We start from the raw sequence: 27,931 nt of genomic DNA, 5'->3' as shown, positions 1-27,931 counted from the left end.
TTTATTAAAGTCACCCTGAACAAGTTAACTGCCCATAAAAGAAGATTACGTCAGCTGCCTTAAGTCACCATGATGATTAAATTCTAGAATGTGTAAAGCACTTTGTGCCGGGCCTACCACACAGCAGACACTCAGCAAGTGACGCATCGATGTTCTCCCTGCTGGTGTACCGGTAGAGTTGGCTGCAAGTCCAGAAGAAAACCCAAGGGCTGAGCTACACCCTGAGGAGCTATCTGTAAGTGCCTAGCGGGGATCAAAGATCTCGGGTAAAAGTCCCAAAGACAAAGAAGCAGAAGTGAAAGAAAAAAACTATTTTATTAAAAAAAAAACAAAACGTAGGCTCTGAGAACAGAGGGTTAGTCCATGCGGGCCTTCAGTGTCCTGGTGGTAATCCTGTCCTTCTCACTGCAGAGGGAGAAAAGTCACAAAACATCTACACCATTCTAGACTGCAGAACAGAGCTGTCCACCCAATTCTAGGTTTGACTGTCTTGCTCATGTTCCACTAACCTTAGCCTGTCTGCTCAGCCTGGGATGAGGAAGCGGGGAAAGACAGGAGACTAGTGACAGCTCTCCAGGGCGGGAACCACCAAGAGTAAGAGGACGGCCTGACTGCACAGCCCGCCGAAGAAGGGTAGGAGCTCCCCCAGGCCCGGAGGACCAGTCATTTAGGAAGGACGTTTCATCCCAAGGAACATAAAAGGGCCCGAGGGTGAATTGTCTGCTATCAGCCCCAGTCTGTTTTTCGTGATAATTGAGCAAGCTATCCCATAACTAAAGGGTCCAAATGCTTATTTGGGGATGTGCCCAAGGAAAGCTGTCGGGAGGACATCTACTTCATCCATTCGGGTTCCTGGTGACAGCTCCAGACGAGAGGAAAGGGGATGGCAGTTAGGGAGCTGGCTGGGGCTGGAAAATCATTCCCAGCGCCCGGAGCACCAGCCAGTTGTGGCTCAGAATGTCACCCAGAGGCGGGAGTTGGGAGTCACCTAGAGTCTTGACCAGTCTGCAGTAGCGCTGCTGTGGCTCATCCCCACACAGGTCCCTGAGACTTTGGGGACACTTCCTACTGTGAGCAAGTAGGGAGGAAACTCAGGGTCACGGAGCCTCACCTGACAGAGGCCAGGGGAACCGCAAGAGGCTCCTTGCCGCCACCCTTGGAGAAGCATGGATTTCTGCTATCCCAAGCCTGCCACAAGCACCTTTCCTCCCTCACTCCTGATCAGGGGGATGGGAAGATGGGGTGTTTGTGGGGGAGGGGAGAGGCAGGTGTACGCAAAGCTTCTAGACTTTTTCCAGCTCATACTCACATGACGTGCACAATGACTCCCATGCCTGACACTGCATCCCGATCCACGGCATTCAGCATGGCTTGTGAGATGGTTTCAAACAGGTGTTCTGGATCCTGCCAACAAGCAGAAGCCTCAGACCCTAACTTGGTTGAACCCTTTAACTCTCTCTTTTCTAGGCTCAAGATCCCCAACTCTGGCCACCCTCACGCCTGAAGTGAGGGACGGTTCCCGGGATGTGGGAAGCCCTCTCGGCTGCTCAGAAGGAAGCAGGTTACGTAAGGGAAAGCGAAGCCCTGCACTGCCTCTACTAACCAGCAGTGTGACCTTGGACAAGTCACATGTTCCTTCGCTAAGTTCAATCCCCCTTCTGTAAAATGGGGAGAATCCCTATTTGATTTCCACGTGCTTTAGGAGTTGTCTATGGGCTCTCCTCCTGGGTGTCACACAGGTACCTCAAAACTCGATCTGTCCAACCATCAACCCACTCCCCAGCCCCCCAAACCTTCTCCTTCTCCTACGTCCTCCATCTTGGTTGGCTTAGTGAGAAAACTCACGACACCCTCATTGTCTCCACCTCCTGTCTCCACCTCCCTCACTTCTGGTTGAAATGACCAAATGCTCTAGACGCCAGAGGCACCCCTGCCCCTCCCCTGACGATCTCTGCTCAGGCCTCACTCAGCGCCTCGTGCAGGTGAGCACGAGAGCCTACGGCATCTACCTGCGGGTGCCGGTTCCTACCTACCTTTGACATCAGGTACCGGGGAAAAGTTCAGACTCTGGAACGGCATTCAAGGCCTTTTGAAGTCGCAGCCCACTCTTGCTCTCCGCCATCATCTCCCCCCACAGAGCAGCCACAGCAAGCTCTCTCATCACCGAACACACTCGCCCCTCTGGTACCTTGGCACAGGCTGTTTCTTCCGCCAATCAGACCTTTTGTTTCCTCTCATCCTGGCAAACTGCATTTTTTAACACGCGTTTGGGGGTCTGTCTTGCTTCACCAGACTGCAGTGAGCCCTTGAAGACAGGCCAGCGGGGCCCGGCAGAGCTGGCACAACAGCCAACCCTTCCCGTCAGGGACCGTTCCAGTCTTCATGTGTTTCCCTCACACTGCCCCTTCTAAGGTAGACTACGCCGTTATCCCCATTCTACAGCCGAGGTAATGGAGGCACAAAGAGACAAAGTGACATACCTGAGAACATAACTAAGTGACGGGTGGATCCAGGTTTCCAACCCAGACAACCCGGCTCCAGAGCCCATTCCGCTGACCCGCCTCGGCCGTGACCCTACAGCTTGTTAAATGTCTGTTCAACGAACGGGTGTGAAAAGCCCGTAAGGAGTTACTCCAAGGTAAGGAACCATCTGCTGTTGCGGCAAATATCTGACCGGGGTCTCCTGACAGATGCTGTTCTCCCTGGAGCCAGCCTGCACCAAGGCCCGGCCGTTTCTGGACACCATCCCGAGGCCAAGCAGCTGTGGCTCTCTCCTACCTGTGTCACTCTCTTCATCGTGTGCCACATAAACACATTTTTCCCCGATGGCCAAGGGGTGGACGCCTCAGAGCCCGGCCCCACTCCATGCCAACTCACCATGTTGGGCTCCCAGAGGGACTCGCACATCCCATACATTTGTTCGGAGCAGGTGCCGCTGACCACAAAGTCGTCAGTCACCATGGGGCAGCCGATGAGGTCTAGGGAGCAGATGAAGGGCTTGAAGGTCTTCGGGTCCAACCCGGCGATGACTGGCTCTGTGTAGTAGGGGCCAAACCTGTGCAGGCCAGGAGCAGAGAGAAACCAGGACTCAAGAACAATCGCCTTCTTGTTCAGACCTACCCAGAAGACTTTTTTTTTTTTTTAATGTTTATTTATTTTTGAGAGAGCAAGCGAGCATGAGTGGGAGAGGGGCAGAGAAAGAGAGAGAGAGAGAGAGAGAGGAGGGAGGGAGACACAGAACCCGAAGCAGGCTCCAGGCTCCAAGCTGCCAGCACAGAGCCCGACGCGGGGCTCGAACTCACAAACTGTGAGATCACGACCCGAGCCAAAGTCAGTCGCTTAACCGACTGAGCCACCCGGGCGCCCCTCAAGACTCTAAGAGTCACATGTTCTACTGACTCAGCCAGCCAGTTGCCTCCCATAGGGCCAGCTTTGATTCACCCTTCCCCACCTCCTGGCATCTGACAGTGCTTTAAGACTTCTTTTCCCTGACACCTGCCTTCATAGCCTCCGCCCCCCTGACCCTCTCTTCCACTTCCTATTTCTGGGAATTCTGAGTTCTTCTACTCTTCCCTATCCTCACCAAAGTCCTACCACCATTCAATTCTCTATTCATGTATCTACCTATACCTCCACTCCTTTCGAAAACGGACTTGAAGCAGTTTATAGGAAACACACTAAAAAACAAAAATCATTAAAACAATAACAAGACACCCAGACTGAACACAAAGTTTTGTTCTGAGTCTCTTGGCAGACAAGGCAAAGAAGGATACTCAGGAAGCTGGGTTATTTTCGTTGTCTGCCTACAGGAAATAGGAGATTATCGGACACTTGTCCTAGACCCTGAGCTCTGAGTAGAATTAATCTCAGAAATCTATCATAAAATACTCAAAAGCTGGGACACCTGGGGGGCTCAGTCAGTTAAGCATCCGACTTCGGGTCAGGTCATGATCTTGCAGTTTGTGAGTTCCAGCCCAGAGCCTAGAGCCTGCTTCAGGTTCTGTGTCTCCCTCTCTCTTTGCCCCTCCCCCACTCATACTGTGTGTGTGTCTCTCTCTCTCAAAAATAAACATTAAACCAAAAAAAAAAAAAACAAAAACGCAAAAGCTAATGGCCGTTATTCTCAATAAAAATAGTAAGTAAAGATGTCTTATCTTTATTTTTAAAAAATGTTTATGTATTTGTTTTGAGAGAGAGAGAGAGAGCAAGCACGAGCAGGGGAGGGGCAGAGAGAGAGGGAAAGAGAGAGAATCCCGAGCAGACTCCCCGCTGACAGTGCAGAGACCAACATCGGGCTAGATCTCACGAACTGAGATGATGATCTGAGCCGAAATCAAGAGTCGGACACTTAACTGACTGAACCACCCAGTCGCCCCATCTTGTCTTTATTTACCCATGTCTTATATTGGCTCTCAGTAATACCTAAGAGCATGACCTTAAATTATAGCTCCGTAAAAAATAATTCTAAAAAAAAAAAAAAAAAATATCCTACTTAATTCTCAGGTGAAGGAAAGGGTTGAGAGAGTGTGCTTTGGTCTTGTGTCTCTCCAACAGATCCCTGGCTATCAACTTCTGTAAGAAATTTAAGATCTTGTATGTTCTTCTCAATGAAATGGAAATAAACTTAATCTAAGAGTATTCGAGACTGGCTGGGTAACAACCTTAAAACTAAATACAAGGGACGCCTGGGTGGCTCAGCTGGTTAAGTGTCTGATTTCAGCTCAGGTGATGATCTCTTGGTTGGTGGGTTGGAGCCCCACATCGGGCTCTCCACTGTCAGCACAGAGCCTGCTTCGGATCCTCTGTCTCCCTGTCTCTGCCCCTCCCCTGCTCACACTCCCCTGTGCGCTCTCTCTCTCTCAAAAATCAATAAACATTTCCTGAGAAACTTAACAGAAGACCATGGGGGAGGGGAAGGAAAAAAAAAAAGAGGTTAGAGTGGGAGAGATCTATGCCTGGATGGATTCTCTGGGATCCATGAAAACTTTTTTTTTTTTTTTTTAATGTTTATTTATTTTTGAGACAGAGAGAGACAGAGTATGAACGGGGGAGAGTCAGAGAGAGGGGGAGACACAGAATCCGAAGCAGGCTCCAGGCTCTGAGCTGTCAGCACAGAGCCTGATGTGGGGCTCGAACTCACGGACCGTGAGATCGTGACCTGAGCTGAAGTCGGACGCTTAACCGACTGAGCCACCCAAGCGCCCCAAAACTTTTTTCTTTTAAAAAGACTCAGGGGGCGCCTGGGTGGCTCAGTCAGTTAAGGATCTGACTTGGGCTCAGGTCATGATCTCCAGGTTTGTGGATTTGGGCCCCACATTGGGCTCTGAGCTGCTGGTAGACAGCCTGCGTGGGATTCTCTCTCTCTCTCTCTCTCTCTCTGTCTGCCCTCCCCCCACTTGTGCTTTCTCTCTCTCTCAAAATAAATAGATCAACTTAAAAAAAAAAAAAAAAAAGGTTCTGTCCACTGCTCAAGTTTGCAAATCACAGAATTAGTCGATCCTGCTAGAAAATCCCTGACTTCAGGTGGGCTTGTACAGAAAGCTCCCGGTTAGCTGAGAAGCTAGGACTTACCAGGTCAGCCTGAAAAATCCTGTAGTGTTCTTTTTCTTGTTAAAAGATTGTTTTAAGTTATCTCTACGCCCAGCATGGGACGCGGACTCATGACCCTGAGATCAAGAGCCGCGTGCTCTACCGCCCAAGCCAGCCAGGTGCCCCCGTATTTTTATTTCCAATAAACACCATGGGACACTGGCTCAGTCAGTAGAGCATGTGACTCTTTTCTTTTTTAAGTTTGCTTACTGATTTTAAGTAATCTCTGTACCCAGCACGGGGCTTGAACTCACTACCTTGGTTGTGAGTTCAAGCCCCGTGCTGGGTGTAAAGTTTGCTTGTTCTGTGCTGACGGTACGGAGTCTACTTGGGGATTCTTTCTCTCTCTCTCTCTCTCTCTCTCTCTGCCCCTCCCCTACTCTCTCTCTCTCTCAAAACAAATACATAAACATGCTAAAAAACAGAAACAGAAACATGAGCCATTATTCATATACTTAAATGTGAGGTAATTTTTACAGGTGTGAAAGACATTTCCCCCGTCTACAATCAGTTTAAAAAATTGTTTAGGGGCACCTGGGTGGTGCAATCCGTTGAACATCCAACTCTCGAATCCGGCTCAGGTCGTGATCCCGGGGTCATGGGATCGAGCCCTTCATTGGGCTCTACGCTGAGTGTGGAGCCTGCTTAAGAGTCTCCCTCTTCCCCTCTGCCCCTTCTCCCTGCTCTCTGTAAAATAAAGTTTAATTTTTTTTTTAACATTTATTCACTTTGGAGAGACAGAGCGTGAGTGGGGGAGGGGCAGAGAGAAAGGGAGACACAGAATCCGAAGCAGGCTCCAGGCTCCGAGCCGTCAGCACAAAGCCCAATGCGGGGCTCGAACCCACAAAATGTGAGATCATGACCTGAGCCGAAGTCGAACGCTTAAACAACTGGGCTCACCCAGGCACCACACTCTAAAAAGACATCTAAGGAGCACCTAGCTGCCTCAATCAGAGTGGCGTGCTACTCTTGATCTTGGGGTTGTGAGTTTGAGCCCCACGTTAGGTGTAGAGATTACTTAAATAAAAACTTAAGACAAAAATCATTTAAACCTTTTTCAATTCGGGATTTTGATAAACACAGTTACACGTGGCAGACAATTCACAGCTGAAGATATTAAAATACACCTAAAAAAAGGTAACCCTTCTTACAGTTTTTAGCTTTTTAATACTACAAAGGCAACAGTATCGATCCAGGTATGAAAATGGCAACGACTCAGCTTTGAAAGCTAAAGAGTACTTCTGTGACTTTTCCATAAAGTTCAAAATTATTTCAAACTAAATGATTTAAAAAGAAATAAAGGGGAAAAAAAAAAGAACTCCACTTGTCATTTTGCTACCCAGCTGTGCCCAGAGATGAGTAGAAAAGTCCCTGTGGGGGGTGCCTGGGTGGCTCACTGGGTTAAGTGTCCGACTTCGGCTCAGGTCATGATCTCACGGTTTGTGGGTTCGAGCCCTGTGTCGGGCTCTGTGCTGACAGCTCAGAGCCTGGAGCCTGCTTCGGATTCTGTGTCTCCCTCTCTCTCTGCCGCTCCCCTGCTCGCACTCTGTCTCTCTCTCTCTCTCAAAAATAAATAAACAGTAAAAAAATTTAACAAAAAGAAAAAAAGAGAAAAGGAAAGTCCCTGTGGGGCTCTCCTTTGCTTCCATCCCAGCTTCTGCACTGGATTCTAGAGCTAGGCCTCTGCTTTCCTCGTCACAAAGTCTTCAAAGAAAACAGACAAAATTCAGGTACCCAATTCCTAGGTCCCGAGACTCTAGGGCACACTTTGGTGGGGTCAATTCTGCTGCCTGGAAGCAAGTTTGTCTGCTGTGTGCGTTCCCTGCCTTCTTCTGAAGTAGCCCTTTCTTTCCTGGTTGGTCGTCAGGCCCACAGAAAACAGACCCATAAAACAGGGTTATCACCCTGCAAATAAGAAATGGGAGAGGGAGGAGGAGGAATCATCCTCCAGCCATGACCACGTGGCCACAAAGTCCCGGGCTACACTTCCGCTCACCGTTTCTCATACAAGAGGTTGGCCACCATGCTCATGAGGGTGTAAGGCTTGATCTGCCGACCTTCCTTCAGCTCGTACAGGTTCAGCCGGAACTTGAGGCGCTGGGCACTGTGACAGGAGGAGAAAGGAGTTAGGACGTCACTCCTGAAGGTGCCCGAGTGTCCACTCTGCGGAGGGCAGGAGGTACGTAGGGAAACACACAATCGCCGCCCTTGCCAAGCAAGACTCCTCTCTTCCTCTCCTGGTGATTTTCTCACCAGAAGTCTGGCCTCATGTCCACTTTTCAGACTTGCCCAACAAAGGCCACCAGTGCCACAGCTCTGAGCCCAGGACAGGCCCCGGCAGGGAGGAGGAGCAGACCAATGCCAGAAGCAAAGCTGCTGAGTGGGTCAAAGGACGCCAGAACAAAGAGCCTTAGACACAACCTGAGCTTCTCTTACAGGTGAGGAAACTGAGGCCTTGCAAAATTAGCAGTTACCTCCCACGAGCCTACAAAGGCGGTGAGAAAGCCTCCAGAAGAAAAGGAAACGGTGTGAGGGGCGGAGAGGAAGGCTGACGGAGGCCTTTACAGTGATGGCAACTTGAAGCTGTTGCCCTGATGCCAGAAGGAAGCATTTCCAAGTCACGTGTTCTTGAGACTTAGGGAGCTTCGACGGAAACGAGAGGAAACGTTCTGACCAACTTCCACCCACATTAGTGAACTAGTCTCTTGATCTTCTAAGAACTAAGTCCAGGAACTGCTGTTCTTTGGGCCACCAGCTTCCTGGAGGACCTGCCACTTGTGACATCTTCCCTCTTGAAACCCTAACCTGATCCTTTTCCTCTGGCCTGTCGTCTTCCCCCACCACTAAATGTACAGTTCAGCTCTCGAACAGCAGCTAATTTTTCTCCTCTACATATTCTGTCCAAAATCTGTTCCCAGAGGTTTAAAAGATCACCGATGCCTCTCTAGCCCCGAGATACGATTTCAAGTGCCCAACTGCCCGAAAGATGTTCCTTAGGTCGCCTCCTCCCTTCAAAAAATCAGTCATCGCCTTCCCCTAAAACTAGCCCGCCCGAATTTCTGGATTTCGGTCAACACGCTCAAATCAAAAATCATCTTTAAGACATTTCTGGATCACCTGTATGCCAAGTAGTAATCTAGACACTAGTAGCAGATGAAAAAGACACAGAGCCCACCCTCAGTGAATGACTCTTTGGCCTCACAATAGCCAAGCAGCCACTAAGGCTGCTATACTCTCAGAAATGCCTTCCTTTCCTTTCCCATCACTACCATCCCATTAGGACAATAACCCTCATACCTTTTTTTTTTTCTTTTGGACCAACACAATAGCTACCTCTTTCATCTCCCAGACTCCTCTTCCTCTTAAATCACAGGGCTTCTATCCACTAGATGAGGAATCTAGCAGTTAATATGCACTCATCTTGGATCAGGTATCTTTCTGTATCCCTTTCCCAACTAGACCTGAAGTTATTTAGGGACTGAGCACAAGCCCCAAGAAGACCTGCATTGAGATCCTGACTGACATTCATCAACTTGCACCTTGGGCAAGAAACTCTAAGACCTTCAGTTTCTTCATCTGCAAAATGGGACGGCAGCATGGTAATGTACTTAAGCGGTTTAAATGAGTCCCTGCATGTAAGGTGCTCCGTGCAGAGAAAATGAGTAAATGCTGGTGAAGGTTGGCTAGGATACAATTCTTTATGGCTTACGGTGTGTCCGGCAAAGTCTCTGATTCACTGGTGCTGTTTGGTAGATGGCTGATACCTGGGCCACTCAAGACACCAGGCAAGGCTAGTCCAAGAAGAGGCCTGCGTGTGGGCGGGGACCCCCGACACTTACACAGTCTGGACATCGGTGGCCAGTCCGGCCAGGCCTATGTACAGCCGATCGCCCATGGGAAAGATCTTCTGGAAGTCCGTGGTCACCATCTGGGCCTGGATCCCGAAGCGCCTGTCGGCAGCGATGGCCACACAGTTCTTCCCCTTCATGGCCATGACGGCCCCTCCGTTATAGGACATAATAGACTGCGGCAGACAGAGCGGAGGAACTCAGCGTGACGGGCCAAATGCGGCCAGAGCCCCCGGCGCAGCCCCTGATCCGAAGGCTCCTATGTGCACCGTCCTCCCCTCTGGAGGCGCCTGGATACCCCGAAGCCCAGCTGTGACATTAGCGCTGTGCAGCTGCGGGGAGCCGCCTTCGAACCCCTGGTCCTCACCGCGGTCGGCTTCCCTTCAAACGACCATCAGGCCCTCTCCGCATCCCAAAGCTCCCGTGCCCCCTCCCCGTTCTTCAATCCCTACCCCGCGTCCCTTCTCCTCGCTCCCCATCTCACCATGACTGCGGCGTACTGGGACCTGCAATCGCCACAATTCCACTCAACCGGCTGAGGCCCCCACTGCACAACCACTCTTGCTGCCTTTTCCCTGTTCGCCCAAAGGCCGACCCTTCCGGGACATTTTGACTTCCTACTGGCTGTGCCTATCTGTCAGTCATCAGAACCGGAGTTTGGTTGAGAAGCCAAAACCAAGAATGGGAAGGCGGAAAGTGAAAAGTCACTGTTGAGTGCGGAAGAGCCTGGCGCCGCGGTGCAAGCTGGGATCGCGGCGGAACGGGACTCCCGGCTCGGAGGACCTGGGCTGGGACCTGTGTGCACGTGGGCTGGTGAAGCCCAGAATAGGGGCTGCGGTCCCAACTGAAGGACCACGGTGTTGTGATCGCGCCGTGTGGCTCGGGTGTATTACGCTAGCTTGTTTCATTTATTCTTTCCAGAAATCCTTCCGTCTCTTATGTGCCAGGTACTATGCTAGGCTCTAAACATTCGCTGGCCTAGAACGGTGCCTGGTATTTAGGAGGCGCCGATTCAGTACATATTTAATGTTTCGAGGGGGAGGGACAAAGGGAGGGCGTCGCGGATGGGCTGCGGCTGCAGGGGTTCAGGTTCAAACGGGAGGTTTGGAGACCAAAGGTGGTTATGCTTTTTGAGACCCCCCTCCCCACGTATCCCCAAGACTCAGGTCACCCTAAAAAAAGGACGTTTCGGGCTTTTCCATCTTCTTATCTTCCCCTAAGAGCGATCCAGAGGAAGCCCCGACTACCCCTCCCAGAACCAATAGAGGAGGGACGTAAAGGTCTCTCCTCCTCCCTTTCCTTGATTGGGACCCTTTCCTTTCTCCCCAGGGCCTGACTGCTTTCGCCCGATTGCAGGGTTTCCGTTGGATTCCTGCGCCGTCATAGGCTCGCTCCCATTGACTCGGCTCACCGCCACGCTGGCAGTTGTCGCAGTCTCTGTGGCGCAATCGGTTAGCGCGTTCGGCTGTTAACCGAAAGGTTGGTGGTTCGAGCCCACCCAGGGACGCTGCCTTTTTTTTCCCCCCCCCCCCCCCGCCCCTTCTACTAAAAGAAAAACCTAAGCGGTATCCTCCCAACATCTAAGATGCCAAATTCCGTTTTGAAACGGCAGATGTTTTTATCTATAGCAAGTCAGAGGGTCATTGTGATTGAAAATTCCTTGATGTTCGGTCAATGATGGGATTATTTCTCCAGCACTTTCCTCCACCGCCTACCTCCCACCCCGCCCCCAGGCTGGATTGCAGGAAAGGCAAAGACAGAGGTTTTTGTCTCGCTGTGCAATACGTTTCAGGTTGCATTTTTCGTAGGATTAAGAATGAATTTACAGTGGAGGTGGGACAGTTTTCCATTGTCTGCCTCAATCGATGTTACCCTCTCGAAATACTATGTTTGGAAGGGAAGAAAGTGGCGCCAGAGACAAAGGCAGGAAGAAATTGTGGGATGAAGCAAAAGGTGAGAGACAACAGAGCGGTGATACAGAGAGACAGTAAAGGGAGATGACAGGGAAATAGGTGCGGTGAGTGGAAGGAAGACACCAAGAAAATGGAGGGAAAAGAGAAGCAGTTCATATGCGAAGCCTCCAAAAAAGGAAAACAACAACAACAACAAAACTATTTTTTCTAGAAATACAGAGCAGTGGGGCAGAGAAGGAGAAACAGAAGCAGAAACTGACAAACGACATTGTCTTGGGGAGAGAGAAGGAGTGAAGGACACAAAGGCAAAGACAGTCATAAAATCCCTAGAGGAGCCACCCTCTCCTGCCCTTGTCATCATCTTCTAGGGGATCTTAATTTCACAGTAGCTCTTGGCATGTGCCAGAAATAATTAATTAGATTTCCCAGGGTTCCTGCCCTCTGGAGGCTTCTAGTCTGCGCCAGACACAGTGATTCTTCTGATGAGAAGTCGTCAGCTAGAGACCCCTGTGAGGTCGTACAACTAGCACAGAAGGCAGGGGAAGCATTGGCACCTAATGGCAGCCGGAGGCACATTCCAGGATGAAGAGCTAAGCAAGGGACTCAGGCAGTTCTCTTGGATATCTGGTTTCTCCTCAAGATTGGGCCCAAAGGACACCTCTTGTGAAAACCTTCCCCAGTGCTTACCCACCCTTACCAGGTGCTCACAGGGCTGGTGCGGGCAACCTGGAGGGATACCCAGTGCCATGGAAGCTAATGGGACAGGCTATGTAAACCCACTGGGCCGTGAGCTCCTTGCAGGCTAAAGCCTGGCTCATCAGCTTTAGGTCTCCAGTACCTAGTACAGTATTTCACATTGGTACATGACAGGTGCTTCTTTGTCAAGAGACCAGAGAGCTTCACATGTGAGAAAGATCGGCTCTCAGAAAGTTCTCCTGATAAGTCAGAAAGGCCAGGGAGGTGGGGACTGGTTGCCCAGGATGGAAACGATTAAAACGAAGTTTTAGTGAGTAGTAGGGTGTTCATCCCTCTGTCTTGTGGTTTGCTAGTGACTGATGTTTAATAACTCTCCTAGGAACGAGTGAGTGTGATGGGCCCCCTAGCTGCAACACTCCGGGATGAAAGGACCAAAGTGCGGATTTACCAGCCCTCCTCCTCCTGGCTGATACCTGTCCCCCACCACCCCCCACTCCGGTACACACACTTGGAAGGCAGCCCTAGGTGCCCCTGTGGATCGTGTGTAGGATGGAGGTCTTCGGGAAGCCCCTACAGGTTTCTCTTGCCCCAGGAATCTTTTAGCAGGAAAGGAGTGACACTCCCTGCTGCGCTCCCCTCCCCACAAGGCAACTGGGGGACAGTAGAGGATGCGCGAGTCTTCCCTGGCAGAATTCGGGTTGCTGTCGACCCACTTGCCCTGGGGACAGTGGGTGTGTCCATGCCAAAAGCCCCCTTTCCAAGAGGGGCGGCAAACTCCTGGTATTCCCGCGTAAGGACAGGGGAGTAGGTGACCGGGCTCTCTAACCCCTCCCCGCATCTTCTCCCGCGGGTTCTCCGAGCACCCCCTCTAAGAGGAAATCTCTCCCGCCCATCCTCTTCCTCTCCGCCCCATTTGGCTGCTGTGGGCTGAAGGCTGAAGCTTCTGAGGTCACTTGGCGGCCAATGTCCGCAGGTCTCCTTGTCGCCGGCCAAAGGGTGAAGGCATTCAGTCCAGGGGGGCCCGGCTTCGAGGCGGCCTGAGCTGCGAGCGCTTAAGGAAGCAGGAGGCAGGCGCTACGAAGCTTGCGGAATATTTGTCTCCTAATTTCCTAACTCGAGCCACCCACCGCCAGTGCGCTTAATGGCCCTTCTGGCCGGATAATCAAGCTCTCTGGAGGGACAGACCCGGTGACCATCTCTAATAAATCTTGAATAACGAATAAGCGAATCGACCGTCCTAATGAGGCAGGGCCCGGGTCGTCGCCGTAACGGAGTATCGATTGGCTTTCCCGGCGCCAGCCTCAGCCGCTCCTCCCTGCCTTTCCAAGCCTCCCTCTTCGTTTTCCCCTCCCAGCGGGAGCCACTGGGGACGGGAGCCCGAGCGCTGGGAGGAGCCGGGAGCGACGGTCGGAGGCGGACTGGCACCAGCCGCCTTTGCGCTCGCCCGGCTCCTCCCGCCGCCGGGGCGAGGGAGGCGCACCAACCGCGCAGAGCTCGGAGCGCCCCGGCGAAAAATGCGGGAAGCAGCGCAGGGGAGGAGAAAAAGCGCGGGCCCGCTTTCGGGCCCCGGCGCCTGGTTTTCTAGTCCAGTCGGGCCTCTTGCATTCGAGCGGGTTATTGTGTCCCGGACCGGGAGTGAGTCCCGGTCTTCAGATGGTCTCCCAGCCCAGGTTACGTTCCATTCTTCTCCGCGCGAGCACGCGGGAGGCGCCAGCCTCCACCCCAGCAAACCGACCCCCCCCCCCCCACTCAGACTACCCCCTCGGCCTCTCCCTCCGTCCCCCGGCAGTTCGCTTCCCCGGGGCGCCCTGGCTGGGTCCCGGGCGGTGGCGTTTTAGAGCCAGTGATCCCGCCGCCGAGAGGGGCCAGGGGGGTGGGGAGGACACGCTCTCTTCCCACCGTTGCAGTTGTTAATTTTAAGGGAGTGTCACTTAGAGTGAATGAAAATACCCTGGACGCGTGGCCGGAGGTGTCGGGTCCCCCGCCGGAACCCAGCGCCCTTTGGTCCAGGCCGTGTAGGACTGCAGAACGAATCACATCTCAGCCCGGTCCCCCTCATTTCACCATTTTCCAGGCGCCCCAGCTTAGAGGCGGGGATCGCAGGGTCAGGGGGTTGGGGGGCACGCACACAACTTGGGGGGGGGAGGGTTAACTGCAGAGGTTAACAGAGAAGAGGATACATCCTCCAGGGTCAGGGTCTGTTTGGGAAGAGTGAGGTCGCATCCTAGTTTAGGGGGCCCCGCACCCGGTGTGGGGGCAGCCGCGTTAGCCTCTCCCCCTCCTCCTCTTCCCCTCTCCGCAAACACCCTGAAGGAATGAGGTCACGTGGGTGAGTAGTGGGCGGGACCTACTCTTGTCTGGAGGAAAAAAAGCCATTTTGTACCCCCCCAGCCCCGGTCCCTCCCCTCCCCCCTCCGTCCCCTCCCCTCCCCTCTCTCCCTCCCACCCCAAGCCGCTTTCACAAACTCCTTTCTTACCGTAGGTTTCTCCCCTCCCGCCGCCAGAGCGAGCGACACGGCTGCGGCCCCCCTCCCCCCCTTCCCTCCCTCCCTCCCATCCCCCCCTCCCCGAGACCCACCGGACCCCGAACCCAGGTAAGTGGAGGCAGACTCCCTGTCCTTTCCTTCTCCGCAACTGGAACGGGGCTGGGGGGCCGGTCCATCCCTCCTTACACACCCCTGCGGGAGGGGGAGACTCCGAACCGGGCCTGCTTCTCGCGTCCCCGCCCCACCCCGCCAGCCCCTATCCTAGCTCGCCCCGTCCGCCTTTCTTTCTCCCTTTTCTCTCCCCTTTTCCCTTTCCTCCCTTCCAAGATGGCCGAAATGGATTCCCCCTTTTAGCGATTTGGCGTCTCCCTCGACCACCACCTCTTTGTGCCGCAGCCCCCTCGCAGACCTGCTCCTGAGGTAGCGAGGGGGAGGGTCCGAGGCAGCCACCAGGGCTGTGGGCTGCGCGCGGGGCCGGATCTCTGCCCCCCTCGCCCGCCCCACGAGCCAGAGCGGCCTCTGGCCCTGCCCCACTACCCCTTTCGGTCTGGGGAGGGGTCGCTCTCTGCTTCTTCCGTGGGCACTGGGGCGTCGTGGACGCGCAGGGACTTGAGACCGGGAGGAAAGCGACATGCCTTTTTGATCGCTGCGGGGCCGGGGGAGGGCGCTCCTCCATGCCCGGGTCCCCGGCCTCTCGGGCACCTCCCCCAGCGGGTCCCTTTCCCCCCAGCCCCGGACTGGGCGCCCCGCCCCCTCCCCGAACCACCCGGGCAGAGCCTCTTTCTCCGGAACACCCCTCCTTGGGCTCCGCCGAAAGTTTGACTCTAGGGAAGGTAGGAACGGCCACCCGGTAACTGAGGTCCCTGATCCTCTGACCCAGGCTCCGGGGGAAGCCCGGGAGGAGGGAGTAGAAGGGAGAAGGGGGGAGAGTTATCGCGATATTTCCCATCGCCAGCGGAGGCAGGAGGGGTCTGACCGACTGGCCCCTCTTCCACCGAGGAGCCGGGCTGCCCCCTCCCTCCCCCGGCCCTCCTTCCTCTAGCTCTGAGGGGGTGGGACCTCTTGGCCAGCAGACACCCCTGCCCCTCCTGTCTCCACAGTGGGCCTAGGCATGCCTCTCCCCCTCCCCCACTGCCCCCATCTGCCCAGAATTGCTTCGGATGGCTTGAGGTGGGGAAGGAAGAGGCCTGGGGGTGGTGGATTTGCCTGTAAATATCGTGGAAGTGTTACCCCGCGCTTCTTCCTGGTCTTTGTCTCTTAGAGGAACCCCCACCATATGTATATATGCCTCAGTCTCTCCTGAGCTCCCTGTTGCTTGGGGGGCGAGAGGGGGGGAAGTAGGGGGTTTGTCTCCTGGTTGTCTCCCGCTGTCTTCTGATGCCTCCTTCTCTGGGCCTCTCGCAGTTGTATCTGTTCCTGAAACTCTCATTTCTCTTCTTCTCCCCGTCTCCACTCTGTTCCAAGGTGTTAGTACTTGGAGAAGGAGCATAAAGCCGGCTCTGTTGCAGCTTTTGGGTAGGGAGGTTTTCCCAGGGGCTCCCTGGTTTGGAGTTGGAGGTTGTGGCCTTAGAGCTGTCTTTGGAATGAGGCCGGAAACAGACCCCAGGTGAGACCTGGGACTCAGTATCCACCCTGTGTGGCTTGAGTGGAGTTCAAGTTGGAGTCTTTGGGGGTGGGCAGGAGGGCGGGGGGGCTCTCTGCTGCCCCTGGCCTTGCCTGAGAGGTCTAGGTTGATGGAGCTGTTGCCATGGAAATGGAGACAGCCTGAACAGGAAGAGGCTACATCTTTGTGCAGGTCAGATGCCCACCCTACTCCTCCAGCCTCTGGCCCCCCGAGTGGAGGTTGGGAGCTGCACTGCCTTTGTTGCTGGAAGACTTATGTTATAATTTATCCTGGGTGGACCGGGGATGCACAAAAGGTTAGTGTGTATTTCCAGCTCTGGTTTCAGGCAGGGATGTCAGACGGTGTGCTGCTGGGGTGGGTGGGGGTGGCTTATACATCTGGCAAGTGTGGGCCTGGCTCTGGCCTGGCTGTATGTGTGATGGGGTGTGTCTGGCCTGGTTGTGTGTGTGTGTGTGTGTGTGTGTAGTGTCTGTCTGGCCTTGTGTGTTGTGTGAGAGAGATGGAGGGGGTGTGTCTGGCTTTGTGTGCCTCTGTGTATATTCGGCAATGTGTAGCTCTGGGTGTATATTTTGGGTTTTGTCTTTGTTTGATCTTAGGAAGCTGAGTGGGGAGAGCAGAGAGGGGACAATGAGCCCGGCTTCAGGAGACTAGAGGATGTTTTTGACGCCGCTGGCAAGGAGGGGCAGGTCCCGGGGTCAAGGATCAGGGAACATTGAGAGGTTGACATTGTCCCCAGGCGGACCCCTGTGCTCCCCCTCCATACACAAATACACAGAGCTTGTGCAGTTGGACCCACACAGCTACCAGAGGAATGCACCTAGTACATTCTGGCTCACTGTGCTTCCATGGAGCCTCAGTTTCTCTAACTGTTCCGTGGAAGTGGGGTGAGGCAATTAGTCTCTGTCCCTCTTCCTACTTCAAGGTGAGAATGTGTGCTGATGGTCATGTTTGGGCCAGACTCTGACCTCCCCCAGAAGGCTCACTGAGCAGTCTTCTAAGGAACCTGGAGTCCTTCTGCCTTCCACCTGCCTGGATGGAGTCAGGCCAGGCTTATTGGTTTCTTAGATGAGAGGAGAGCCTGGCCTGGGTGCCAGTGTGTAGAGAGCACTGGAACAGGAGCCAGGCAGTTTCTACTCCTAGGACTGCCACTGCGTTACTGCATGACCTTAGCTAAGTCACTTCTTTCCGAATTTCTTCATCTGGAAAATGAAAGGATTGGACAAGACGCCTTCTAAGATCCCTTCTACTTCCGCAGTTCTAGGTGTCTGCATGTGACCTTGAGTGACTTTTCCTAAGACCTGGTGATTTTCTAGTGGGGAGTGGGGCTAATTTCATGTGCAGGAAAGGCAGAGCAGAGAATGCTGTCGTGGGGCATCTGAAGGAGCAGAGACCTTTGGGTTATCAAAGACAGCCGGTTTTGCAGAAGAAAATCAAAACAACACAAAACAAAAACAAGAGAGCCCTAAAGTGCAGAGAGCTTCCAGAAAAAGACTGGCTAGAATGGAGAGATGGGGGTGGTCTCTAATTAGTAGGGGCTTTGAAGAAGAGGAAAGACAAAGGTCAGGCTTGAATGGCAAGGAGGAGCTGGCGCTGGGTGCTGACCCGAGCTCCTTTCTTGCCGCTGTGGCCAAGACCCGGATCCCCAGGGGCCAGGATGGGCTGCCCAGCCATCATGCCCTTGCAAAGAACAGTGGTTTGGGGACAAAAGGTGTTGAATGACTTGGCTGCAGTTGGGCATGGGGGACAGGGCACAGGTCCACTGTGGTGGTGTCGGTGGGGCTGACCTGTTAAGGCCCCCAGAGCTCCACAGAGGCCACTTCCAAATGGCCCTTGGCTCCCTTTTCTGCTTCACGGAACTTCTCTTTCTCCCTCACGCTGTTTCCCATCTCCCAACCTCTTCCCTAACGTGATGACAGCCAGAAGTCCAGCCACCGTCACCCCTCTTCCGTCTCCTTCCCACGATACACCCGCCAGTTGCAGCTGGGAAGGAATTGGGTGTCAGGTGTGGGGGGCGAACAGTGGGGGAACCAAGCTCCTGTTTACAGTTGTTCTTGGCACCTGCTGGCAGGGCCCTGCAGGTAACCATGGCAATCAGGTGAGGAGCCAATCGGTGCTTCTCCCCACCCCCAGCCCCAGAGGTAGCAGTCTGAGGCCCCTGGGGATAGGGTGGGGGGAGCTGGGAGTGCAGGCGAGGGGGGCCTGCTCTTACACCAGACAAGGAGGAATATTTCTATACAGTCAGCTCCACAGCTCCTTCCTTCTCCCGCGCATCTAGAAAGGAGCTTGAGAGATGATCTTGGTCCGAATTCTCACAAATGCTTGCGGAAGTGAGAGGGTAAAGGTCACGGCCCCTTGCCTAGGAACTCCTGCATGTTGAGGCCACAGTCTACCTGGGAGGAACTGCATGCAAGTTCTTAAGAGCCAGTGTGTGTTGTGAAAATCCAGCCAGTGTGTGAATGAGGTGACTGAGGCAGTGGGAAGCGCCTGTGTGTTTTGTGTGTACGTACGTGTGCGTACGTGAGAGGGAGAGACAGAGCCGGGTGTGAGATGCGCTGATAGCAACCAGCATCGACCAGAATGTGTTGTTTCTGTCTGTGCATGCACACAGAGGTTCATTTGGACACACACACACACACGCACGCACGCACGCACACACGCACAGGTCAAGCAGTCTTACAAAGTAGTTTTGGAAGTCCAGACATCACGTACACATCCAATGGATATTACACACACTCAGCGAGACAGCCACTTGGAGTTTCTCTCTTCTGGATGGTTGTAATAATATTTGGGCATCTTGCCAGGGACAGGGTTACTATGGAAACGACCAAACAGTGGAGTAGCCAGCAAGCCTTCTGCGTAATTGTTAAGGGGGGAACCCTTGCAGGGAGGCCGGCCTAGGCTGCCCTCCTTGGGACAGGAGCCCCTTTCCTTCCTTAGGCCGCTGTGTCTCCGCTGGCTCTCTGGGCTTGCTTCTGGGCTCTTGGGGTCCCCTCTGTCTGCCCTGCAGACTTGGTGTCTCTCCCGCGTGTGGCCTTTGTGTCTGTCTCTCCATCTCTTTGGGTCTCTGGCCACCCTCTGTTGGCTGTTTGGGTCCTGGCCAAACTCATCCTGGGGTCTCTATAGAAACTGTTGATCCTGGCTGTGAATTTCTGGTCCTAGAAAACCCAATATGGTGGCTTTAGAAATCTCTCTGGAAAGGAGAGAAGGGTGTATGTTGTGAAGGAGTCATTGGGGCTTGGCCACTCTCCCAAGCCCCACGCCTTGGGCTTTTACTCTGGGAAAGAGGAGGGAGTGAGGGAGGGGCCTTCCCTTCTAGGTGCAGGTTTGGTTTTTATACCGAGAAGTTAGGCATATCAGCCAATTCAGAGTTGGGCTCTGACTGACCTCCCAGGTCCCTGCCAAGGCCTGGCTGGGTGCTCGGGGCTGCTGCAGAGAGAACTTTCTGCCCAGCTTTGGCGGGCTTATCTCTGAGAGCCTGTGATGTGTCACTGGACAGCCTGGGGACAGGCAGCCGGAGTGGCAGCAGTGTCCACGTGGAGAAATTGCTGTGTGTGCCTGGGAGGGAGGTCCCGGACTGCGTGTGGGACCGGGGGACTTGCACGGTGGGCCGTCCAGCGGGGACTGTGCAGAAGGGGCAAGAGCAGTCTTTTTTGCCCAGGCTTTTTGCCACTGCCTGCAGGGTCAGGGCTGGGGTCAGGCTGGAGCTGCGTGCTCCCAACTTCGGGCGTGTAAGGACCATCCTCCGTGTTTCCTGGCTGAGCGCCAGGCCTGGAACCTGCATGGCCAGCGTATGGTGGACCTCCAGGGAGCCACTCCGGGCCCAGTCTGGATGTAGAGCTAGGAGGACGAGGTGGTGGGGTGCTCCCTCTAAACCTAGGGTATCCCATGGCCACAGTGTTTCCGGGACTGCCTTCCTGGGGGAAGGGTGATGGGGTGGAAGGAGGGGAGGATGGAGTAGAAAGACCGAGGCAGGGGCCTTGCACCTGGGTAGAGGGGGGTCTAAGTGTCCTCAGCTCCTAGCACTCACTTCAGTGAATGTGGATTGGGATCAGGGACATTTTGAAATACTCTGTTCTCTTCAATTTTCCTGCCTCCTCTGGAGAGTTGGTCTAACTTCATCTTTCCTCCTGCTCTTGAGATGGACCCCGATGGTGTCACTCAAGGTGGCACGCGTCTCCAGAGCCCCCATACCCGGTGAATACTCAAGAGGGGCCAGGAGGAGCCAACCCCATGCACGTAGCCAGTCTGGCCTCGGAGGCAGAGAGCAAAAGCCTTGGGCTTCGGGACAGACGTTGGGTGGTGTGGACTGTGGGAGGGGCTCTTGGGCCTCTGGGTTTCTGATTCCACTTTCATTTCTCAGGGTGACGCTCCCCAGGCCCCCTGCCCCCCACCCCGGCATCATGCATCGGACCACACGGATCAAAATCACAGAGCTGAACCCTCACCTCATGTGTGCCCTCTGCGGGGGGTACTTCATCGATGCCACTACCATCGTGGAGTGCTTGCATTCCTGTGAGTTGGGCAGAGGGGCCGCTGCTCAGGACGGGCAGTCTTTGGCCAGGTCGGAGGGGCACTGCCTGGGGAGGGCAGAGCACAAGGCCCTGCCCTGGAGAGCACACGTGTCCGTGCACCCCGTGGTGGTCCCTGGCCGCAGAGAGACTCCTGAGGGGCAGGGGGGAGACGGGAGGGGTCAGCCCGGAGGTTTATTTCAGGAGCTTTCACCTACCTGACCCCTCGGTTCCCTCCTCCATCCTCTGGCTGAAGCTGCAGCCCCTGAAGATGCACGTGCCCCCCCACGTGCACACTGGGCTTGGTGGCAGAGGTCCAGGACCCTGGGAGGTGTCCAGCAGGCGGGCTGTTGTTTTGTACTCCATCGGACTTGGGGCTCCCCTTCTGCTTGGTACATGACACTGGCCTGACACCCGCACGCATGCACTCCCACGGCCCCTCCTCCCCCAAGGACGGAGGAGGGGTGAGACCAGGACCACGTTGAGCCTTTGAATGGGCTGAGCTGCGGGGACAAGGTGGAGAGGAAGGGATACCTGAATCTGAGCAGAGGCTGTCGGGGGCTGGTCCTGGATTACGAAGGGGGCTCTGACTCTCCTTTCTTTCTCTACCCCCCACCCCCAAGTCTGCAAAACCTGCATCGTGCGCTACCTGGAGACCAACAAGTACTGCCCCATGTGTGATGTGCAAGTCCACAAAACCAGGCCGCTGCTGAGCATCAGGTGGGCCCGGCACTGTCCCTCCCGCCCATGCGGACTCTCTGGGTCATCTGCTCTCTGTCCCTCAGCCCTCTTTGCATCCTATAGCCAAGGTGGCAGGTGGGGGAGAAGCAAGGCCCCTCCCCTCCCTCTGTGTCGTATCCGGCTTGTCTAGGCTGAGAAGTACTAGAGGGGTAAAGACCGTGCCTCTGGGGACCCTGGTGCCTGTGCCCCGGATCTAAGGAGGGGAGGTGGGAATAAGGGTTTCTGGCTGGGGAGAGCAGGGTGAGGTGGTTGCTGACGGGACTCCATGCTTTTTCCAGATCTGACAAAACCCTGCAAGACATCGTCTATAAACTGGTCCCTGGGCTTTTTAAAGGTATCTACCTCCGTTTCATCCTGCCCACAGCCCCAAGCTTCCCTGCCTGGTGCTCCATCCTCACCCTGCTTTCCTCTTCCAGATGAGATGAAACGACGGCGGGATTTCTATGCAGCATACCCCCTGACTGAAGGTGAGCGTGTTCGCTTGCCTGTTCCCCTGAGCAGGTGGTGCCGCCCCGGGCTGTCCGCCCTGCACGTGCCGCTGCGTCACCGCCCCGGCCCAGAGGATGGTTGCGCTCACCACCACCCCCCCCCCCCAAGCTGTGAGATCCAGGGTCCTTGGTGGGGCTCCTGTCCCCGTCCTAGGCCAGCCCCTCAGCTCTCTCTCCTTCTGCAGTCCCCAACGGCTCCAACGAGGACCGCGGTGAGGTCCTGGAGCAGGAGAAGGGAGCTCTGAGCGACAACGAGATTGTCAGCCTCTCCATCGAGTTCTATGAAGGTGTCAGGCAAGTCTGAGCCACGCCTGGTTTTGGGGGTCCTAGGCCTGGCCCCCTTCCCCTTAGCCCTGGCCCCCTTCCCCACCCTGGCCCCCTTCCCCTAGCAGGAGAAGGTGTCTCCAGGAAGGTCTTCTGGATGTGTGTGTTGGGGGATCCTGCCTGCTTCGGGGTTCCCTAGCTTCATTGTTTCTCCTCCCCCAGGGACCGGGAGGAAAAGAAAGGTCCCCTGGAGAATGGGGATGGGGACAAGGAGAAGGTGAGTGCTGGGGACCTGCCTAGGGGTGGGATGCGGACTGGGAGAGAGTGCCTGGGGCGGACCCCAGCCCTTGGGTGCTTCTCCCTCAGCAGACAGGGGTGCGGTTCCTGCAATGCCCAGCAGCCATGACCGTCATGCATCTCGCCAAGTTTCTTCGCAACAAGATGGACGTGCCCAGCAAATACAAGGTGAGTCCCTGGGCCCTCTCAGAAACTGAGTGCCTGTTGTGTGGCTGCATCTGGCAATCTGTGCATCCCAGCCACTGTTCTGAGCAGGCTGGGTGACACGAGGACCTGCGTGGTTGTGTAATTGAGCTGAGTAGAAGGGTAATTGAAACCAAGATTAGGGTGGAGTAGTCTTTGTCTGTTGAAGCCAGTGTGCAGAGATGCACGGGAACCAAGACGGAGTGTACGTGTGTGTGTGTGTGTGTGTGTGTGCATATGTGTGCACATGTGCATGGTTGCATGTTCAGAACTGTGGCAGAGGTATGTGTGCAGAAATATAGGGGGTTGTCTGGGGCCACCTGGCTGAAGGAAGGCCAGTCTGAAATTCCACTGGAGGTCTTGGACAGCACTTCTCAAATTCGAATACGTCACTGGTTCTCTAAAGATCTTGTTAAAGCATAGATAGGTTCTGCATTTCTAGCAGGTTCCCAGGTGTTGCCAATACTACCGGTCTGTGTACCACACTCTGGGTATCAAGGCTCTAGGACAACGGATCCCAAACTTTGCTGCAGATCAGAATCGTGTGGGAGGCTTTAAAACTTGACTCATGTCATACCAATTAAATCAGAATCTCTGGTGAGATCCAAGCATGTGTTGTTGTTTTTTTTTTTAATTTTTTGTTAATGTTTATTTTTGAGAGGGAGAGACACAGAGCGTGCGTGGGGGGAGGGACAGAGAGAGAGGGGGTGCAGAATCTGAAGCAGGCTCCAGGCTCTGAGCTGTCCTCACAGAGCCTGATAGGGGGCTTGAACTCATGAGCGGCCAGATCATGACCTGAGTTGAAGTCGGACGCTCAACCGACTGAGCCACCCAGCTGCCCCAAGCATGTGTTTTTTTAATGCGTCCAGGGTCATTCCACTGCAGCCTGGGCAAGAGCCAGTGCTCTGCGAGATCTTTCTCACCTGGGCTTTTTCTTTGCCCCCCCCCCCCCTTTATCTCTGGAGGACCTGCCAGAGATTGAGGGATTCAGACAGCTGTGTGGGTGGCGGGAGGCAGGGGTTGTTAATGATGTGGGTATCTTCTCTGGATCCTTCCTTCTCCGTCTGGTGGTCTGGAGTTCGGTTGGGATAAGCCTGACCGGGAAGTCAAACCCACCGCGAAACCCCAAAGTAGTAAGGGAATACCTGCAAGTCCCTCCTCCCCATCGCCCCACTTCCCACCCCTAGCTAGGAGCCTCTCTGCCAAATGGCTGGAGCCTTGAACCTGAACCGGGTAATGGTGTTCTCCATCTCCTCCTCCAGGTGGAGGTTCTATACGAGGACGAGCCACTGAAGGAGTACTACACTCTCATGGATATAGCCTACATCTATCCCTGGCGGCGGGTGAGCTGGGCGGGAGGGTGCAGGGCGGGGACAGGGCCGGGAGGGGAGCCCTGCAGGGTCTGGCATTGGTCTGTGGCCACAGTGACCATATAGTGACCAGTAATCACGGTTCATGCCTTGTCCCATGAGCTGGGCATGTCCAGGGTGGTCTGCCACAGCAGGCCGGCCGCTTCCGGCCGTCTTCCGATGATGGCCTCCCACACTCTAAAGGGAAAAAGGATCCTTTGGCAGGTGACATGCCCTGATTTGGGGCAGAAAGCAGGGTCGGGTGGCCGTGGAGGAGCGGATGCTGCTTCCTGCCTTCCAGCCTCTCTCCTCTCCGGTCCCTGGCCTTGCACGTTCTGTCTGCCTCTCTGGGTCTTTGTGTGCCCCTGTATCTCTGGCCTTGCTTGGTCAGTCTTGTTTGCCTATCTGCTCCTCTCCAAGGCCCGGACCCCGTTCCTCTATCTGGGCACTGTGGGGTGAGGGTTGGGTAGCTTCCTGGGTGGCCTCTTTCTCCCGACACCCTCCCCTTCACTGCCTCTCTGCCCCCTCTCCCTGCAGAATGGCCCTCTCCCCCTCAAGTATCGGGTCCAGCCAGCCTGCAAGCGGCTCACCTTGCCCACAGCACCCACCCCCTCGGAGGGCACCAACACCAGCGGGGCATCTGAGTGTGAGTCAGTCAGCGACAAGGCTCCCAGCCCTGCCACCCTGCCAGCCACCTCCTCCTCCCTTCCCAGCCCAGCCACCCCCTGCCATGGCTCTCCCAGCTCCCACGGGCCCCCGGCTACCCACCCTACCTCCCCTACTCCCCCTGCGACAGCCAGTGGGGCCACCACAGCTGCCAACGGGGGTACCTCGAACTGCCTGCAGACACCATCTTCCACCAGCAGGGGGCGCAAGATGACTGTCAACGGAGCTCCTGTGCCCCCCTTAACTTGAGGAAAGGGACCCTCTCCCTCCTTTTCCAGCCATGCCTCTCCACCCCTCCACTTTTTCTGGGCCCCTTTTCCACCTCTTCTACTTGCCCCAGCTCCTCCCGCCTTAGGGGTGGGGGGCGGGTTTTATAAATAAATCTATATATATATGTACATAGGAAAAACCAAATATACATACTTATTTTCTATGGACCAATCAGATTAATTTAAATGCCACAGGAAACAAACTTTATGTGTGTGTGTATGTGTGGGGGGTGGAGTGTTCATTTTTAGGGGGTCTTGTGTAATTTGCCCTGCTCTTATTTTGGGGGTGTCTCGCGGTGGACCCGGAGGGCCACTTGAGGCTCAGTAAAGCTCTACTCCATCCTCCTGTTTCCCAAGGCAGATGGGGTGTTGGGGGAGCCCCACCAGCCCCGAAAGCTTTAGGCACAACTCCAGCCGGCTGTGAACGGGGTCTACCCTCTCTCTTTCCCCATTTTGGCTGCTGTCCGGCCCCACCAGCACCCCCCCCCCCCATTGTTGAATGTCCAGAGACTTGCTAAGACAGTGCCTTTTACAAATGCAGTCTATCCCCTGGTTCTGAGGAGTGAGTGGGTGGTGAAGATGGCATCTCCCTTACCTCCTCCTCTTGCAGTGGAAACTTTGTGCAAAGAATAGATAGTTCTGCCATTTCTTTTTCCTGTGTGTGTGGCCTTTGCATCGTTATCTCGTGGAAGAGAAGATTCGGGCCACGGGAGGCCTCAGCCCTTGAAATTCCACTGTGGCTTTAGCAATGTGAACTGCTTCACCCCGTTCTGCCCCTGCCCCCCACCCCACCCCACCCCACCCCGAAACTCTGACTAGCAAGGCTGGGAGGAAAGTCCCATCTGGGGGCCTGGAGTGCCGTGGAGAGGCGGAGTGGGGCTAACCTCAGACAAGCACAGACCCCAGATTGTGCCAAAGGCCAGCAGCCCTCCAGTCCCCTCCCCACCCCCAGCTGAGGCAGAGTCAAGAAAGAGCGACAGAGGCATCTAAAAGCACAAGAAGACAGAAGCCTGTAGGCTCTGACCTCTGCTCCGTCCCGCGAGGTCAGTGGACTGCCCCCTGAAGGGCAGACCCCACCAGATTCCTGCCCACCTGTTTTCCCTCCAGTGTACATAGCTCAGATCGGGGAGGAGGTGAGGAGGCTAGACTTCCTTGCAACTTAGGTGTTTGGGGTTGGGAGCCCCCCCCCCCCCCCATCAGGTTTGTCTGTGTTTGCACCTTGTCCTGTGTCTGAGGTGCTGTGACTGTACCCTCCTGCCCTGGGACATTTGTATCTCCTGGCTTTGTAATAAATGCTGCATACTCTCTGGACCTGTAGTTCTTTGGGGGACAGGGAAAGTGGCGGGGGGGGGGTCCTTTGCCCTCCTCCTCGTGTCTCTCGTCTCTGGGCTCAGCCTGCCTCGGGAGACCCCGTATGGAATGAAAGTGAGCTGCTCCCTCCCTATGGCCAGTGGGATGCCCCATCCCAGGTTAAGACCCCGAGCTGGGGTAGGCCACGCGCCTCACGCCAGCGACCACAGGAGCACCATTCTGTTTAATGCCATTTTCACCAGCAGGCGTTGAACCAGGGGCATGTTCCCCGGCTGCCCAAGAGACCTCAGGTATTGGGAGCAAGCCCGTCACAAGCCAGCAGTGGGTACTGGGGTCCCTGGGTGGTCCCTTCTTGGGTTCAGCAGTTTCCTTCCCCACAAATGGGGTACCTGTCAGAGGCCTGGGAGCCATGCCCTCAGAGCGGGGAGCCCACTTCTGCCTTCTGCACCCGCTCACTCCTGTGAGTGCCATCGCAGTACGGGGGTTTCTGGGTGGCCTTGCAGGTACAGAGGGCCACTACACGGGTCTCCTGGGCCTTGAACTTGAGTGGGGATAGGCCAGTGCGTTGGAAGAAGTGGGAGCCATCACAGAAGGGCTGGTAAGGGAAAGAGAGAAGTTAGAGACGCAACCCCACCTGCTGGGCTGAATAGGGCACAGTGTTTAGGGCTCAGGCTCCTGAATGAGACTGCCTGGGCCCCCTAGTTTTACCTCCTTCATCTGCAGTGTGAAGGTAATAGGAGAGCAGTCCCTAGGCAGTAAAACAAATAATGGTTCTTTTGCATTTTGCCTGTAGGAAGCGTTAGGTAAGTAGGAGTCTTTAATGCATTAGTCTCTGGGGGATCCAGAGGGCCAGGATAAAAGGGCAGAATTTTCAAGGTGAAACAGCACTGATAAGTTTTTTTATTTTTGAAGGTTTATTTATTTATTTAACTTTTGAGAGAGAGATGGGGCACAAGTGAGGGGGGGGGCAGAAAGGGGGAGAGAGAGAGAAGCTGGGCTCACCCGAAGCGGGGCTCAAACTTACCCAATTCGGAGCTCAAATTCCCCCGATGCAGGGCTCGAACTCACAAACTGTGAGATGATGACCTGAACTGAAGTCCGATGCTTAACCGACTGAGCAGTTAAAACCCCACTGATAGGTTTTTCTAAAACATCTCTGATGGGGAGTTTGGGTGGCTCAGTTGCTTAAGTGTCCCAACTCTTGGTTTCGGCTCAGGTCATGATCTCAAGGTTCGAGAGTTCGAGCCCCACACAGCATGGAGCTTGCTTGGGATTCTCCATCTCTCCTTCGCTCTCTGCCCCTCCCCAGCTTGTGTGCTCACTCACTCAACTCTCTCTCAAAATAACTAAACTTAAAAAAATAATAAAGTAAAATGTCTCGGGGTCTCCACCGGCTCGTGAAATTCATTTCCATCCACATATTCTATGGGTAAAAACTTCTCCGTGTGGGAGACAGCCTGCCATGTACAACGCTTTAAGACTGGGGTATCAGTTTTGTTCGGCTCCAGGAAACATGGGCACACGTTACAGGGAGTGGATGTTACAGGGAGGAAGGGGATGTCCCACGGGGAACTGGCTGCCTGTTGTAGGAATATATTTCCCATCCTTCCGAAAGCTGCTCAAGCAGAGACTGGGTAATGGAAACTGAGGGAGGCCTGCCTTGACTTGCTAGTTAGTTAGGCAGGCCTCCTGACCTTGA

General features: G+C 54.7%; 3 protein-coding genes and 1 non-coding gene across 4 annotated transcripts in view; 2 read left to right on the top strand and 2 right to left on the bottom strand.

The window, feature by feature from the left end:
- Positions 1-296: 296 nt before the first annotated feature.
- PSMB3 (proteasome 20S subunit beta 3) lies at positions 297-10,081 on the bottom strand. Its single transcript, XM_015078525.3, has 6 exons — positions 9,922-10,081; positions 9,429-9,613; positions 7,586-7,693; positions 2,878-3,055; positions 1,310-1,404; positions 297-405 (listed from the first exon to the last, which is right to left on the bottom strand). Exons 1-6 carry the CDS (start codon positions 9,922-9,924, stop codon positions 357-359), a joined length of 618 nt encoding a protein of 205 aa, XP_014934011.1. The 5' UTR covers positions 9,925-10,081; the 3' UTR covers positions 297-356.
- Positions 10,082-10,870: 789 nt separating this feature from the next.
- TRNAN-GUU (transfer RNA asparagine (anticodon GUU)) lies at positions 10,871-10,944 on the top strand. Its single transcript has one exon. It is a non-coding gene; the product is annotated as a tRNA-Asn (tRNA).
- Positions 10,945-20,516: 9,572 nt separating this feature from the next.
- Positions 20,517-26,228, top strand: PCGF2 (polycomb group ring finger 2). Its single transcript, XM_015078526.3, has 9 exons — positions 20,517-20,668; positions 21,288-21,384; positions 21,684-21,739; positions 21,822-21,872; positions 22,079-22,187; positions 22,380-22,434; positions 22,527-22,622; positions 23,900-23,980; positions 24,524-26,228. The coding sequence occupies exons 1-9, from the start codon at positions 20,557-20,559 to the stop codon at positions 24,899-24,901; spliced, it is 1,035 nt and encodes a 344-aa protein (XP_014934012.2). The 5' UTR covers positions 20,517-20,556; the 3' UTR covers positions 24,902-26,228.
- The window catches only part of LOC106980471 (MLLT6, PHD finger containing), a 27,332-nt gene continuing 24,967 nt past the window's right edge, over positions 25,567-27,931 (bottom strand). Inside the window, exon 22 of the mRNA XM_027033912.2 lies at positions 25,567-26,827. Coding sequence (XP_026889713.1) covers positions 26,648-26,827 — 180 coding nt within the window. The 3' untranslated portion in view covers positions 25,567-26,647. The remainder of the gene's footprint in view (positions 26,828-27,931) is intronic.

Source organism: Acinonyx jubatus, chromosome E1 (genome assembly GCF_027475565.1).
Source record: "Acinonyx jubatus isolate Ajub_Pintada_27869175 chromosome E1, VMU_Ajub_asm_v1.0, whole genome shotgun sequence".
NCBI lineage: Eukaryota > Metazoa > Chordata > Mammalia > Carnivora > Felidae > Acinonyx > Acinonyx jubatus.
The sequence above is the reverse complement of the archived record's forward strand: the minus strand, read 5'-3'. Positions and strand labels throughout refer to the sequence as shown.

Bases quoted from the DNA above. Each gene is read 5' to 3' on its own strand.
- PSMB3 (XM_015078525.3), bottom strand. The intron at 3,056-7,585 runs GTGAGCGGAAGT...TGGCCTGCACAG, and splicing joins AACCTCTTGTATGAGAAACG to GTTTGGCCCCTACTACACAG. The intron at 406-1,309 runs GTGAGTATGAGC...CTCCCTCTGCAG, and splicing joins GGAGTCATTGTGCACGTCAT to TGAGAAGGACAGGATTACCA.
- PCGF2 (XM_015078526.3), top strand. From the start codon at position 20,557: ATGCATCGGACCACACGGATCAAAATCACAGAGCTGAACCCTCACCTC. The intron at 21,740-21,821 runs GTATCTACCTCC...TTCCTCTTCCAG, and splicing joins GGTCCCTGGGCTTTTTAAAG to ATGAGATGAAACGACGGCGG. The intron at 22,623-23,899 runs GTGAGTCCCTGG...CTCCTCCTCCAG, and splicing joins ACGTGCCCAGCAAATACAAG to GTGGAGGTTCTATACGAGGA.